Below are 15,182 nucleotides of genomic sequence, written 5' to 3' on the forward strand. Positions count from 1 at the left end.
CCCTTTACTAGGTTTACCAACAGAAATTCCAATATTGTTGAGATTGGATGTTACAAGGCCTAGGATAAGGAATTTGTTTGATGATTGTGTGGCTATCAAGCCAGTAAAGTTTTAAGTACTTAAATGCCTTGCTGATCATTTAATTGTGCCCTATTCAGCTTCTCTAATCTCATCCATTAGAATTAGGGTCTGAGATCTGTTCATTCTTGGCTAATGATCAATATTCCACCCAAATATTCTATTCTTCAGTGGAAGACCCTTCACAATTTATAGTTGTTTAATGCAGTTACAAAAAGATACACATTCTGACCTTGAAGGAAAGCTCATCTTCATTCTCTCCGTGGAAATCATATAAAGCTTTGGCCTTCTTCCCCTTCATTGCTAAAGCAGACGTACTTTTTGCCTCAGCTGTGAAGACACCAAAAATTCAAATATATATAGAAAGGCAATGGACTAAAACACATACATTTTAAGAACCATGCCTCCCCACATGCCCCTTTCCATTCCCAGGACAAAATAATTTCAATTAATTTTGAAATTTTTTAACCCGCAAAAAGATGGTATTTTCTTAGCAGGACAAAAAAAAACCATACAGAATACATTTAGTAGACAAAATTAGCCATTATTAAGTGAAGGCGTTTTTGTCTTTATTTTCCCCCATACAGCCAACAAAGCATATGAGGAGACTTTGCACAAACTTATGAATCAACTCTTTCAAATGAAGGCAAACAAATTTGAGCATGACCAGAGAGAAAAGGAATATATATCATTTCAAAGGTCTTGGGCTCCACTTCAAGAGTAACAGTCATGGGATGCTTGGGTGGCTCAGTGGTTTGGCACCGGCCTTCAGCCCAGGGCGTGATTCTGGAGTCCCAGGATGGAGTCCTGCTCCCTGCATGGAGCTTGTATGGAGCCTGCTTCCTCCCTCTGCCCGTGTCTCTGCCTCTCTCTCTCTCTCTGTGTCTCTCATGAATAAATAAATAAATATTTTTTAAAAAGTAACAGTCATTTTTGTAGTTGCCATACCTGGGCAGGGCCGCACGAAGACTGCTGGGAAGATCCCCTCCCTGTCCCCCAGTCTGCCCTTGTACCAGTCGGAGTCCACGTGCTCAAGGATCAGGATCCGATCTCCCCTCTTGAAGGATAAGTCATCATTGGTCTCTGCTGTGAAACTGTGAAGAGCTTCACACCATTCTCCAGAAAGACTACTATCCTGTTACAAATCAGAAGTTTGGTAAGAAATGTGGAATTTTTACCTGACATTGATTTATACGAAGCTTAAAAAGTAGAGGGAAAAAAAGCAAAGGGGTCAAAGATTTCAAAGCCTGAAGCCTTCTTTAAATCACCCAATACTTTATGTTGCTACCAACTTTCAGAAAGAAAAGTTTCCAATAACCTTTTTCTTAAAATATTATTCTAAATGGCAGATATTATGAGATTTGTAGCTTTTCTGCTTTTAAGGTATATACAATACTTAAGCAAAAATTTTTTTCTAATTGTGATCTTAACATCTGTAACATTAGTTACATTAAAAACATTATTAGGTAAAAGCACATGGTATTTATGACACTATGAAAAAAATTCTGGTGAAGCACATAATTTTCAGTGAAGCTCTTCTTTACCTAGAATAGGATAGATCAGAATGGGCAGTCTGTTCATTCCAGGTCTTTTTTTTTTTTTTTTTTTAAAGATTTTATTTATTTATTCATGGGAGACAGAGAGAAAGAGAGGCAGAGACACAGGCAGAGGGAGAAGCAGGCTCCATGCAGGGAGCTGGACGTGGGACTCGATCCCAGGTCTCCAGGATCAGGTCCTGGCCTGAAGGTGGTGCTAAACCGCTGAGTCACCTGGGGTTCCTGTTCATTCCAGGTCTTTGCCTGATTCAGAGACTACCAGATTCCATAGCATGAGACTTCAAGACTACATTAACTCACACTTTTAATTTCATGAGGCATGGTTAGCTCTAAGGCTGGTAGGGTAATGACCCAAACATGATAGGCTTGTATTATAGAATGCTCCAATAAGAATGCTTTTTACCCCACACACATCAGAGGAAGGTTTTGATCTGCAAGAAGGTGTCTCTGCCAGGTCAGGATGGGAACCCCACGTTTGAGGAGCTCAAGTAGGGAGGACAGGAAAATGTGAAGGCAAAGCCTTGGAGACAGACAGGCCTGGGTTCTAGACTTAGCTTCAGATTCATGTTAGTGTTGCTAAGTGTGGTTGTGAGGACTAAATGGGATAATGCATGTAGCACAGCTGGCACAGTGCCTAGCATATCTTAAGTTCACAACAACGGATGGCTTATAATACAAAAACAAAAAAATAAGCAAAGAAGAAGAAAAAGGGGGGAAAAACCCAGCCCACTATAATCCAAATGTTATTTCAAACATTTGCTCCATGAATCGAAAAATGGTTTATAATATTTTCTCGTGGTAATTAGGATTTTACTATTCCTCCCAGAGTTGAAACCTGGTTTTTTACTACAGTTGCCCATTCAAGCAGCCTACCTGAGAATTTGCACCAGAATATTCTTTTTTGGTCTTGGGTGGTACCTTTGTGCCTACATTAAAGGAAAAAAAAAGTTAAAACTCTAGGTGTAAAGGCCCATGTATTAGTATTGGAGAAAAACTGCAGAGAGGGAATAAAAAGTCTGGGACTCTAGACCAGTTTCTTCACTGTAAAGTGCAGGAAGATACAAATAAGTTATACTAGATAGTCCATTTCTGTTTAAAAGTCTATGATTTCTTGCCATTTCCGATATGAAGCTATTGCTAATTACCTAAAACACCAAAACCAGACGTTTGAGAGATTACCACCACAATAATGGCTATCCTAATAGGGACTATTATCATTTAAAAATATTTTTTCTTTCTACTTTAAAAAATATGAATTATTTAAGGAGCTTAAGAATTATCCTAAAATTTGGCTTAGTTGAATTAGGATAGGATATAATAAGAAACATATTCTCTATACTCACTTAAAATACTTGCACCAGAGGTGGGATGATCCTCCACAAGTTCCACAAAGTTAAGGGGGAAAATCCCAGTTTTGTCTCGAAGTTCTCCTCTGGCCCATTCTTCATTCACATACTCCTTGAGAATAATAATTTCTCCCTCCGAGAAACTTAACTCATCCTTCTGGTCTCCAATATATTCAAACCGAGTGATACATCTTGGGCCTCTGAACAAAGAAGATCATGTTTGTGAGTCAAACTATAGAGTACTAACAAAAAATGCTTTCAAACCTTCATTCAGTCTTTCAATAAATATTTATTCTGTGTTTACTATGGAACAAGATACAATAGGCATAATTTAAAATTTTCCATGAAAAGGAATGCCTGTGGCTCAGCGGTTGAGTGCCTGCCTTCAGCTCTGGGCGTGATCCTGGGGACCTGGGATCGAGTCCCACATCGGGCTCCCTGCATGGAACCTGCTTCTCCCCTCTGCCTGTGTCTCTGCTTCTCTCTGTGTCTCTCATGAATAAATAAATAAAATCTTTAATAAAATTTTAAAAGTTTAAAAAATAAAATTTTCCATGAAAAGAAAAAGCTACATTTCTAAAGGATAGCTCTTACTTTTTAGATATGAACCTATTCACTCAAAACAGGCTAAAGAAAAGAAAAAGGCTAAAGTCAAGGTAGCAGAGTACATGCAGAATTCCAAATGAGCACCTGGGTGGCTACTCTACATTAGTACTTCTTTTGATCACCTTTACTTCATTACATGTCTTTATATGCTTGGGCCACAGAAATCCATGGCTGAATCTGAACCTTTCAATCATGATTGCACTGAATTTAGGAGTGCCAACCCTGAGACTCTCAGGGCAAGACATGAAACTTCTGTGCCAGAATGCAATGGGCATCAGCTGGGCAGAGGAGATGCTCAATATATGTTGAATCATCAGTGAGTTGTCTGTATAGATACATGGTCTTCACAACTAGAAAGTTTGAAGAAAACAGAAACTGAGCAAATTATAACAATCTTATACCTAACACTGTTATTTTAAAGATGATTTCTGTAATCACCTTTAAAAAGGCCTCACTTCTAAGAATGAAAACAATCCTTTAATGATCTGCAATTGTGATTGAAAATAAGATAGAAGAAGTAGAGATAAAACTGTGTCTCTAGAAGGCATGATTTAATACCAAACCTTCGATTTAAGGCTTTAGAAAGAAGTCTCAATGGCAACAGTTGAAGGAGATGCAACTGCCTGAAGAGGAAAAAGGTTGGTACTGGCACCATTCAAAGTCTGATTTAAGTCAGGTCAATGGATCAAAGGCTGTGAAAGCCCATTTTGAATTCAACCTGCTGACACAGTAAACACTGCTTAAAAATAGGAGAAAAATTGAACCTGAAATAGAATTCAACTATTGTGACATCAGAAGTTTTCTTATTTGTGGTAACCTTTGCATTTATTTTCTGAAGTCCTCGGGGAGCATCTCCTTATGTCTGACCTATTCAAAGACAGGTTTACAGTCTTCAGCAGGTAGTGAATTCTACTAATTTGCTCATTTAACTGGAATATAAAGTTGCATTGTGGCAGAGTTTTAAATCACAAAGGAGTTACAGTGGTGCATAAAAGGGTATATAAATTCATGGAAAGGTCTTCAGACATAAAGGAAGACCCCTCCAACTTAACCCTTTCTTAGCAGTTTTTGTAGGGGTTCTATTTCCATAAGATTAAAATATTTTCTCAGACAAAAATATCTGAACCTTCTAAATATCTGTTGGTAGATAAATAACAGAAGGCCAAAACAAAATGCACTGGATAATGAAACTGTCTCTGCTCAAGCTCAGGCCAGGCTGTGTGTGGGAAATCCCAGGAGAGTTAGCTTCTGGCTATCTATATGTCCTATAATACATGGAGTATTGCTATTGCTCACACCAGCTTCTAACAGCATGTTGTATTTATCAGAATTTACTCCACTAAAAGCTTTTTATTTTTATTTATTCATTTAATTTCCAAAAAGTTTTTTTTTTTTTTTTAAAGTTTTTATTTTTAAGTAATCTCTACACTCAACATGGGGCTTGAACATACAACTCTGAGATCAAGAGCGACATGCTCTTCCAACTGAGCCAGCCAGGTGCCCCCGACTAAGGCTTTTTAAACAAGTAAGTTTTCCTCATAATTACAAAGACACACTGAGAGTGTGAATAGTCACACGAATGAAGTGTTTTAAGTTTGGTAATTCTTTATGGTATAAATGCTTGCCTCCTTTGCATTCAGTGCAAAAGAACACAAATAAAACTTACTTAACACAATGAGATGAAATGGATTCTCTTTTCCCATTTCCTCCTTCTGGAACATCAATCTGTAAAGACAAAGTCAAGACAATAATCTTATGTTTTCAGATTCTAGTAAGATAAATTTAAGGCTAAGTAATTAGGAAATATGTGATTGAAATTAAACAGTTTAGGTAGATATTAAGCTGATGAAGTAGTGCCATAGGTGCAAAAACGGTAAGAAATCCAGAATTTGAGATTTGAAAAAAAAAAAATGTAACCTGGAATATAGCCTTTCTTGAATAGCCAATCAATCCTCCTACTTGCTGGAATAAGTACATTAATGTTGTTCTGCCCCAGACTGAGTTTTCTTTCTCCTATAATCTCTAAGTTGAAAACTTCAGATGAGAGGGACTTAAGATAGAAACCGGGTGGCTGGCACTCATGCACTACCACACCGATTCATTTTTTTAAAAAATATTTTATTTATTTATTCATGAGAGACACACAGAGAGAGAGAGGCAGAGACATAGGCAGAGGGATAAGCAGGCTCCATGCAGGGAGCCCGATGTGGGGCTTGATCCCGGGGCTCCAGGATCACGACCTGAGTGGAGGGCATACGCCTAAGCGCTGAGCCACCCAGGCGTCCCTACCACACCTATCAAAGCGTTCAAAGAATTCTGCAATACTCTCCTGACCCCCAAATAAAACATTTCAATAAAACTTATGGATTCGGGCAGCCTGGGTGGCTCAGCGGTTTGGCGCCTGCCTTCAGCCCGGGGCATGATCCTGAAGTTCTGGGATCGAGTCCCACGTCATCCTCCCTGCATGGAGCCTGCTTCTCCCTCTGCCTGTGTCTCTGCCTCTCTCTCTCTCTCTCTCTCATGAATAAATAAATAAAATCTTAAAAAAAAAAACTTATGGATTCTATTTTAGTAACTCCAGAAATTTGATTTTCCTTCAGTGTGAACAGGAAAGGAAGAAAGGAATTAGTACTCAGTGAGCATCTATTAAGTGGCAGGCACCTTATAGAATACCTTACTTACAAGGCTCAGTAGAGCTGAGTTGTAATAAAATATTTGACCATAATGCACTAAATCGGAAAACTACTTAAGGTTTTGAGGTTTATATTAAATAAATCAGTAGCCTTCCTGATAAATTCCAAAAGTTTTAAAACAATTTTTTAAACTTGTAGGCTTAGAAATGGCACTTATACCAATAATGTGGCGGATTCAGTGTGATGGATTTCAGTGTGGTAATTGTGCTTTTTAAAGTACTGCTACATTGGGCAGAAGAAAAATGAAGAAGAGTGCTAAAACTAACATTATTCTTAATATTAATTAGAGAATGTGGTTAGATTTCTCTAAAAAATCAGGGCATATATATACTGGACAATTTTTAAGACCCACATTTTAGAATTCAGGAGACTCAAATTCATCTATATTTGAAAAATACAGGTTTTATGTTGTTTTGTTTCCTATGTTTCTGATGTAATGGAAAATCACCACCCTTTTTCCCCCCCAAATAAGCTGTTAATGCTCAACAATTTAAGCTAGCTTTTTTTTTTAAGCTAGCTTTATTGATATTTTCCAGTATCAATAAATTATAGCAGAGACTGAGTCATACTCTTCTTATTGATATAAATGTTCAAGTGGCATTCTGACTTCATCTCCATGTTTCACAGCTACTGGGTTTAGCACTGAGGGTTCTATAGTATGGGCTCACATATTGTAGGCTGTGAGGGCATAAAAAATTCTGATACTTTAATATAATTTTTCCCAATCAGACTTGAAGTTATTATGTGAAAAATGATGAATGGACGACTACCTCCAATGAAAGTCCTATAGTAGTCCCAAATCTTTTTTTTTTTTTAAGATGGAAATAAATAGGAATAGAAAGGATGGAAGAAACCAAAAGTGGATTATACTCCAAAGAAAATAAGTAGCACCATAACCTCAGCAAACATTCCTTTGGGACTATCTAGTACCATTTAATTATTGTTTACTAAATGTTTAATTAATTAATTAGAATAAATATATATATTTTAGTGCCTACCCGCCCTTCCGAGTTGGCTCACCAGCTGACCTGCAGTCATTTTTCACTTTAGGATTTCAGATAGCATTTAGGCATTAAATTCTAATACTGCATATAATTTACTAATAATTAATCATTATCTAGTTGAATATACCTTTAGTTTTTTAATTTTCCAAAAACTGAATGAATCAATGGAAGAGAGTAAATGAGAATATAAGAATCTAGGCTTCTGTTTTTTCCAAACTACAAGTTACATAGAGCCCACAGAATATATGATGAATTTAAATATGCACTGCACACTTACAATTACTTTGACGTAGTTCGCAGGAAATATGCCAGTCTGGTTTCTACATCTCCCTCTATACCAATCTGAGTCTATTTTTTCCAGAAGATAAACAATTTCTCCAGAAGTGAGGTGCAAATCATCAGCTTGCTCTGTAACATAAAATTATAATTATGTATATGATGAATTCCCTTGGCTGGAGATTTGATTAAAGTGGAGCACAAAGTAACATTTAGTTCTGTCCACTGAGGCAGTATGTTCTACTGATTCTGAGAACAGATTACATCAGTCAAATTGATTTAAAAAATACATTCTTTTTTTTTTTTGGGGGGGGGATATTGTTATTATGAGCTTCCTTTTTAAAGGCCAAATTGGATGCATTTACCATGTAGTGATTGATAGGAAATGGTTAAACAAAAATACTGTGCTGGTCAATGGTTCCTACTGGGCCAATATAAACCCTTTGCTGAATACATACTGAACAATGAAATATTTTATAGACATGGTATAATATTCTTATTATTCTCAATCATGCTTAAAAATCATTTTAATCTCAAAATATTAACTAAGGGACTACTACAGCTCTTTAGCAAGTAAATGTACTCACACTAAAATAAAATAAAAATCACTCTACCAAGTAGACCAAAAGAGGCTTTAAATAAATCAGGAGTTTATTTATAGTCTTGTAATCTTGGATATAAAAAGTATTTAAAAATTATTACCAAAAAATATACACTTTCATCTCTTATAAACTATGCGTGGTTTTGCAATTCTTAGGAGACAATTATTTCACTTATGAAAACAGAATTAATATCATTATAATTGTTAATTGGTATGCATGGTTTCTAAAGAGTTAAAAGTCTGCAATTGCTACGCAATTGGCTATTTGTTCACTATAAGGGAATCCTCCGCACCCCCCCTCCTTTTCTGCCTCCCCTCATTCTTTCTCTCTCACGGGGAATTTCAAAGGCAAGGGAATGCTGCTAAGCTCTCTGGAATGGCTGAGTACAATCAACCCTTCCTGAAGGCAGCGTAAAATGACCTTTCCAATCCAGAACTCCATTGGCACAGAAAATGAAGATGTCATCGAGAGGCCAACTCAGGGAAGATTACTGCTCGGGGATCCTAAAGCTCTACCACTTAATCATTTATGGGCTTACCTGCTGGGAAATCATGAAGAACAGCAGCGTGAGGGGCACTACTGTCAACGGGCTTCTGAGCATGGTTTGGATCCTTAGGGGGGAAAACAGGGCCGTGAGTGAAGCATGCAGGATGGATGCTGGATGTGCTATTCACTCTGAGACTTTTTTTTTCTCATTAGAATCCTCTTGACATAATTACATTCTGAGTATACAAGATGCAAAGCACACAGTCGAGCCAAACAAGGGAATCACTATCAAGTTGAAAAGGTATGTGTACTTGCCAAGGGAGGACAGAAATGACTCTCAATTGTAATGTCCTCCCACCACTTTTTTTTAAACCAAGAGAGTAACATAAATGGGAATATCTTTTTTATTTTAAGGTCATTATTTTTAAAACTGGTACCATTCTACTCTGAAGTAGTGGTTTTTGACCTGTGTACCTTGCCAAGGTTGCTTTTTCCTTAAATTATGATCAGTACTACATCTCAAGAACAGAGCCTTAAAAGTTGAGTCTTCATTAAAATGGTAGAAGAAAGCTCTGCAATTTATACTCCGCCTTTCATAAATGGAAAGAGCTAATGACTTCCACAAAAGTATAATTCACAAAATAAAATCTATTTCATTTATTACCATTTAGCTGAATGCTTTCTCTAATTTGAAGGCCAAAAACACTACTTCCCATGTCTTGCCTGAATTTTCTATTTAATCTAAATGGTTTATTCAACAGTAATTCTAAGTAAATTAGCAAAGAGAATTCAATATTCTCTACCCATGTAGCAGCTTCCTAGATTGGCTAGGGGAGAGGGTAAAGTTGAACAGTGACCTTTTCTCATTGACAAGCAGTTGTTATTCTTAGTTTAATACAAACAGATAGGCTTATCCACATTATCATCATCATCATCTAATCTGATTAAAAGATGTTATTTGAAATTATAACTTAAAACTCTTCAACACTGGCAAACCTGTGAACTAAATGAAGGCAAATTTATTACCTTATCTTTCAAACAAAATGCACCTGCAAAAACATGCTGTATTTTCTCAAGTTAGGTAAACAAATACTAATTTAGGCCAAGACAGTAATAGTTAATGGCAGCTCACTACACAAGCTTACCAAAGTAACCCTGATATTTTCTTGGAAGCTGCTCAGTGCTTTTCTTTAAGTAAATGAGCATGATGGGAATTTCAGGAATTGTGGAAAGGAGCCGTGAGATATTTGCAGTCTGGGGGGGGGGGGGGGGTCTTAAAATTTTTTCACATAAGTTATTATATGTGTGTATGTATGACTTTCATTTTTTTCTGATTTATATGTGGGAAATGGAATGACTCTTCAGTAAACGGTGTTAGGCTAGATGGCTATCCATTTGGAAAAAATGAAGTCAGAGGCTTACCCTATACCAGACACAAACAAGAATCTTCAAAGGGCCCAACAATATGAACATAACCAAGCCTGAGAGGCTTGAAGAGGCGGGACAATACCTTGAACCTCCTAATTAGTTTCCCTTCTCTGTCTTGAATGCTTGGATACCCCCACCACCCCCTATGCTGCTCATCAACCCGGCCTGGCAGCTGAAGGGTAAGAGCAACAGGCTACACAGGGTTGGCCACAAGGGGTCAGTACAACTCAGACCATGCCCTTAAGGTGGGTGTCTGGTAGGTAAACTGGATATATTCCAAAGCTCTTTCTAATAGGACTATCACTGCTGATACAAATGAGTAATGAGAAATGTTAATATTCATTGTTTACTCACTATGTACTACTCACCAAGCTAAACACCTTATATCGCATTAAGTAGCTCTTCTAAGTTTTTAAACATCTTTATGATATAATTCACATGCCATAAAATCCACCCATTTCAGGTATACATAGTTTTAGCAAATTCACAGAATTGTGCGACTCTCACCACAATCTAAGTTTAGACCATTTTTATCACTCCCCAAAGAAACCCCCTCCCCAAAGACGCCTGGGTGGCTCAGTGGTTAAGCATCTGCCTTTGGCCCAGAGTGTGATCCTGGAGTCCCGGGATGGAGTCCCACATCTGGCTCCCAGCATGGAGTCTGCTTCTCCCTCTGCCTGTGTCTCTGCCTCTCTCTCTGTGTATCTCTCATGAGTAAATAAATAAAATCTTTAAAAAAAAGAAAAAGAAACCCTCTTCCCATTAGCAGTCTTCCCCCTGTACCCTCCCTTTAGCCTTACACAACCACTAATCTACTTTCTGGATTTACTTCTTGTGGACTTTTATATAAATGGAATCACACAATAAATCAGTTCTAAAAAAAAAAATTAAAAACCTCGTGGAGTTGGTTATCACTATTTCCCACCTTAAAAAAAATGAAGTTTAAAGATGTGAAAGAATCATCTAGGGCAATGTACTGTGACCAAAACCCAACTCCCTGGAACATAAATCTGTGCTCACAACCAGGCACCAGGTAACCATCCCCCACTTCTCCCCTGATCTCAGACGTTCAGCCTCAACTGATAATGTTCACTATTTTCTGTTTACTAAGGTAGGGAAGAGTAGAACTCATTTTTAGAACTCTTTACCTTAAAACAAGGCGTACAAATAGTTAGTTTTATTTCTCTGAAAAATGTAATGCGAACCATGAACCCAGAATCTAAAGGAGGCTTCATTTTGGTATCACCAGGAGTTGGCCAATGGAGGCCAGGTGTCTTTAAGTCTACTTACACGGGGAGGAAGGTAATGTTTAAAGTGGAAAAAACCTTTGAACTGTTATAAAAGAATAACTTCTAATTTTTTTTAGTGTCTGTTTTTCATCGAGAAAAGCTTTTTGGCATTACAACTCCCACTATTACCCATCAGTGTGTTTTGAGCAAAGGACAGCAGTGACAGATGGAAAACGATCTACCAAAACAAAGAGAATATGAGCAATGGGAGAATGTTCCCCTTGTGGACTACAGTTAGAATTTCAGTATCTTGCCTGTGCCTAGTTTAACACATTATCTTCTCTGCTCTTCAAAATACCAATATTTAAGTTTCTTAGCAAACTTCAGAAGATAAACTGCCTTCAAAGAATAAAACAATTGGACTAGATTTTGAAAACTAGGACAAATGGCAAACCAAGCACTTCACTTGCATTAAGTGATAGGTGGGTATTCTTTTTCACATTTGCCACAGTAACAGCAAAAATTTAACTGGTTAACTTAAGAAGTTCTTTTACAAATATACCTCTGTAAATCATTCGATGCTATTTTTCTTGCTAAACAAATGACCTTCAATAATCATTGCATTCTCATAGGCTCCACAAATTTGTTAGGCCTACACTGTGACTTTAGGTTGTTAAATTACATTTCATCTCATTATTTTGAGCTATGATCAGAGAAATGAGGTTTATTCTAAGCTTAAATCTTAAAGGGAAGTGCTTCTTAATGTCAGACTTAGCATTTATAGGACTCCCTTAAAAATAATTATCCATTCTGGTAGGAAACTGATCTCCAGCACTTTTGATAAACATGTTTACATTATTTCAAAAATAAATAGCTCTCACAGTTGAAAGTTAATGACTGAGTGCTCTGGTTGCTCTAAGTCAGCATGAGATGAAGAAGGCGAAACACATGGTAGTCATTCTGTGTATCAAAGTGATTAGCATGGCAGTGGCGAGTCTTTTAGAAGTAATTTATTCTTAAAATGAAATAAAACGCTACTGTAATTTTTACTCTGGTTAAAATAAACGTGCTAATAAGAACCTGAGGATGAGATATAATTAATAGTTCTACGAAATGTGCTGCTATGTGTGATATGAGGGCTGTACAATATTAATTCCTTACGTTTGGTCTGCTTCTAAGATGTTCATCAAGTGGGGTGATAATCTTTATCTGAGACAGGTGAACTCTGCCAATATCTTGTCCCTTTTGGCATTCCAAGTAATTATTTTCTGCCTGCTTCAGCATCACAAGTACGTCCCCACGCTGTAAGGCACAATACCACACTCTGAAGCAATTATTATTTAATAAAACATTATTACTTTTTTCACATTTTAATCTTCAGAGCCTAAAGCATTTAATAATGTGTAAAGCAGTAACAGAGGCCAGTGATTTTTTTTTTTTTTTTTTTTTTTTTTTTTTAACATTAGTCAGTAAAGAAAGAGCTCTACTTTACCTTACAGGAGAGTTCTCCAGGGTTTTGGGAGACAATGTCTTCATTGGCAATTCCATGAGGCACAGACAGCTTAAACACAAACCCATAGAAGGATTATTTGCAATCAAATAACTTCCTCAGAAGCTGCTGATAATGTGGAGATTTCACATGTGTGCCTGAAGTGTAACTTCTCAAGCAGTTAAACTCTTCCCTTGGGTTCCTCAGGTTCTAGACCCTGGGAGGGTGGGGAGGATTGTTGGGGGGGGGGGGGGCTGTCATTTCTCTTGGATACTCACAGTCCTTGGGGACAGGCAGGTGAGCCTGCAGGACAATGGCCCAATGTGGCCGGAAGTTCCCTTAAATGACCACAACCTGGAAGTTCTGTTCTGTAGGACAAGGCCCAAGTCTCCTGAGCATCTGAAGGATAAATGCTCAGCACCTGACCTCTCAGTCTGTGGGGACATGTCTTTAATGCAGGGTCCTCAGTGGTTGTCTTCTGAAGGCTGACAGGGGAGCCCCCTCTGTAGTGCTTGATTGACTGCTTCCATTTGCCTTGAATTGCATTTTCTCGTCATCTGATACCAAGTGTTTACTTATACCGATTTCACTGCCTGACCCCAGTCACTTCCTCGTCTACTCAGCTGTCTGATCTTAGAATCGCTTTTACATCTGCACCCCACCCTGGCCACAGGACTCTGTTCCTGCCTTGGTAAATTCTGGCTGATGAGCACTGGTCAGAGGGCCTGTAAAATATAAAAGGCATACCCAGGAAATGTGATCACACAAGCTCACTTCCAACAAGGAAAGGGAGGCTGCATGGACCCCTTTGTCACTCAGGAGCAAAGATTCAGAGTACAAGGATGTAGCCCTGGAAGGCTGGGTTGGGTGGTGCTAATTCCCAGTATCTCTGTTAAGAGTCCCAGGCTCCCAAAGCCACCAGATTCCTGATTAGCAATTTAACAAAAGAGTGGCCGTGGAAAAAAAACAAAAAAAGAGAGAGAATGAGAAATTTAAAGAATTATTTTGTAATGAGATATACGACTCTAGCACACACTATCACTTTGAATTTATTAATTTGACATATCCAAATATTTTATTGACATTACACAGCCATGCCATAAGGAAAATATGCATCCTGAATAAGACTCTTAACATGGAACGTCCAAAACGAGCAGAGTCTTTACAGCTAGTAACACTACTCCTGTAGTATGGCTTCACGGCTAAGAGCATGTGCTCAGAGCCAGCTGACCTATGTTCAAATCTTGGCTCTACCATTAACTGGCTTTGTGACTGAACAAATTCCTTAACCTGTGTCTTATTTTCCTCATTTGTATAATACAGATAATAACCGTATTTACTTCAAAGGGTTGGTGTGAGGAATAAATGAGCTATTTAATACATATAAAGAGTTTTGAACAGTATCTGGCTCATAGTAAGTACTCAACACATCAGCCACTGTTCTTATTTATTATTTTAAAGTCAAAGAACACCCCTGAGTTTTAGCAATTAAAATGTCATCAGTTTAAGTGAAAATGAAAATGAGTATACTACCTCTTTCTTTTTTTTTTTTTTTTTTTTTTTTTTTTTTATACTACCTCTTTCTTACCTGTCTATACCCTCCCCTTAGGAGGATTAGAGCATCTTAAATGGTTTAAGGTGAAAACAATTTTTGGCACAATGATGGAAATGTAGAACAACATCAAATTATTAACTGCTGTCCTTATTAAGAGCCACTGTCATACAATTGTTTAAAAAGTACAAACAGTTCTGTTCTTAACATTTTTGTTTTGTATTTTATCAGGCTAACCTGACCAAAGTAGAGAGAGCACATCAGTTCTGTTTCAAGTGTGGGAAATGGACAAAAGTCACATGATTTTAAAAACCCATTGAATGAGAACAAAATTAATACCTCAATCATCTCAATTATCAATTAAAATTTTCTAACTGGTGAGTGTTAAATGGGCTATGATAATTAGGTTTATAAAAGGGGAGAGTGAGGGAAAAACCATCCATCCTAATGAGGAATTCCCTTCTAGTGCATTTAAAATTTTAGTCTGTGGGCAAGGTAGCTGTAAGATATAAACTACATCAAGTTAAAAACTATAATATCTGTCAGAGCTGCTCCCATCAGTATAGCCCACAGGGTCAGGTTTTTCAGTTTCTGTTTGGCCAAGCCAAGTAGCAGGTTACAATCCCTGTCTGCCCTGCTTCCTCCTCCTATATTTCTTCTAGTAACAAACCCTGCTCTAAAGACCCAGGTCTCATCACGGCCTACTTATCTAAAGCCTTCTTGACGTCAAGAGGCAATTCCACATTTATCTCATCATCTTTTCTTAAGGAATGATAGATCTTATACATACTTTAGGACAAATCTTTTGACCAGAAACATTTTTAAAAGCTGAATTTA

At 37.5% G+C, this 15,182-nt stretch overlaps 1 protein-coding gene and 1 long non-coding RNA gene across 16 annotated transcripts in view; both read right to left on the reverse strand.

Annotated features, from left to right (window-relative positions):
* Nucleotides 1-15,182, reverse strand: part of SH3D19 (SH3 domain containing 19) — a 180,053-nt gene that overhangs the window by 11,296 nt on the left and 153,575 nt on the right. For 14 of the 15 annotated variants that reach the window (XR_003133125.3, XM_025439141.3, XM_049094206.1 and 11 more), the window contains 9 exons: nucleotides 12,797-12,865; nucleotides 12,466-12,606; nucleotides 8,700-8,772; nucleotides 7,561-7,691; nucleotides 5,253-5,311; nucleotides 2,978-3,180; nucleotides 2,508-2,560; nucleotides 1,027-1,213; nucleotides 311-408 (listed from right to left, as the gene is read on the reverse strand). Coding sequence is in view for 14 of the 15 variants with exons in the window: in XM_025439141.3 (XP_025294926.2) it covers nucleotides 311-408; nucleotides 1,027-1,213; nucleotides 2,508-2,560; nucleotides 2,978-3,180; nucleotides 5,253-5,311; nucleotides 7,561-7,691; nucleotides 8,700-8,772; nucleotides 12,466-12,606; nucleotides 12,797-12,865 (1,014 nt within the window). In the remaining variant the exon portion in view is untranslated. The remainder of the gene's footprint in view (nucleotides 1-310; nucleotides 409-1,026; nucleotides 1,214-2,507; nucleotides 2,561-2,977; nucleotides 3,181-5,252; nucleotides 5,312-7,560; nucleotides 7,692-8,699; nucleotides 8,773-12,465; nucleotides 12,607-12,796; nucleotides 12,866-15,182) is intronic. The other variant, XM_025439142.3, reaches the window with a different exon arrangement.
* On the reverse strand, nucleotides 13,820-15,175 carry LOC118350708 (uncharacterized). Its single transcript, XR_004804993.2, has 2 exons — nucleotides 14,371-15,175; nucleotides 13,820-14,326 (listed from the first exon to the last, which is right to left on the reverse strand). It is a non-coding gene; the product is annotated as an uncharacterized LOC118350708 (long non-coding RNA).

Source organism: Canis lupus, chromosome 15 (genome assembly GCF_003254725.2).
Source record: "Canis lupus dingo isolate Sandy chromosome 15, ASM325472v2, whole genome shotgun sequence".
Classification (NCBI taxonomy): domain Eukaryota; kingdom Metazoa; phylum Chordata; class Mammalia; order Carnivora; family Canidae; genus Canis; species Canis lupus.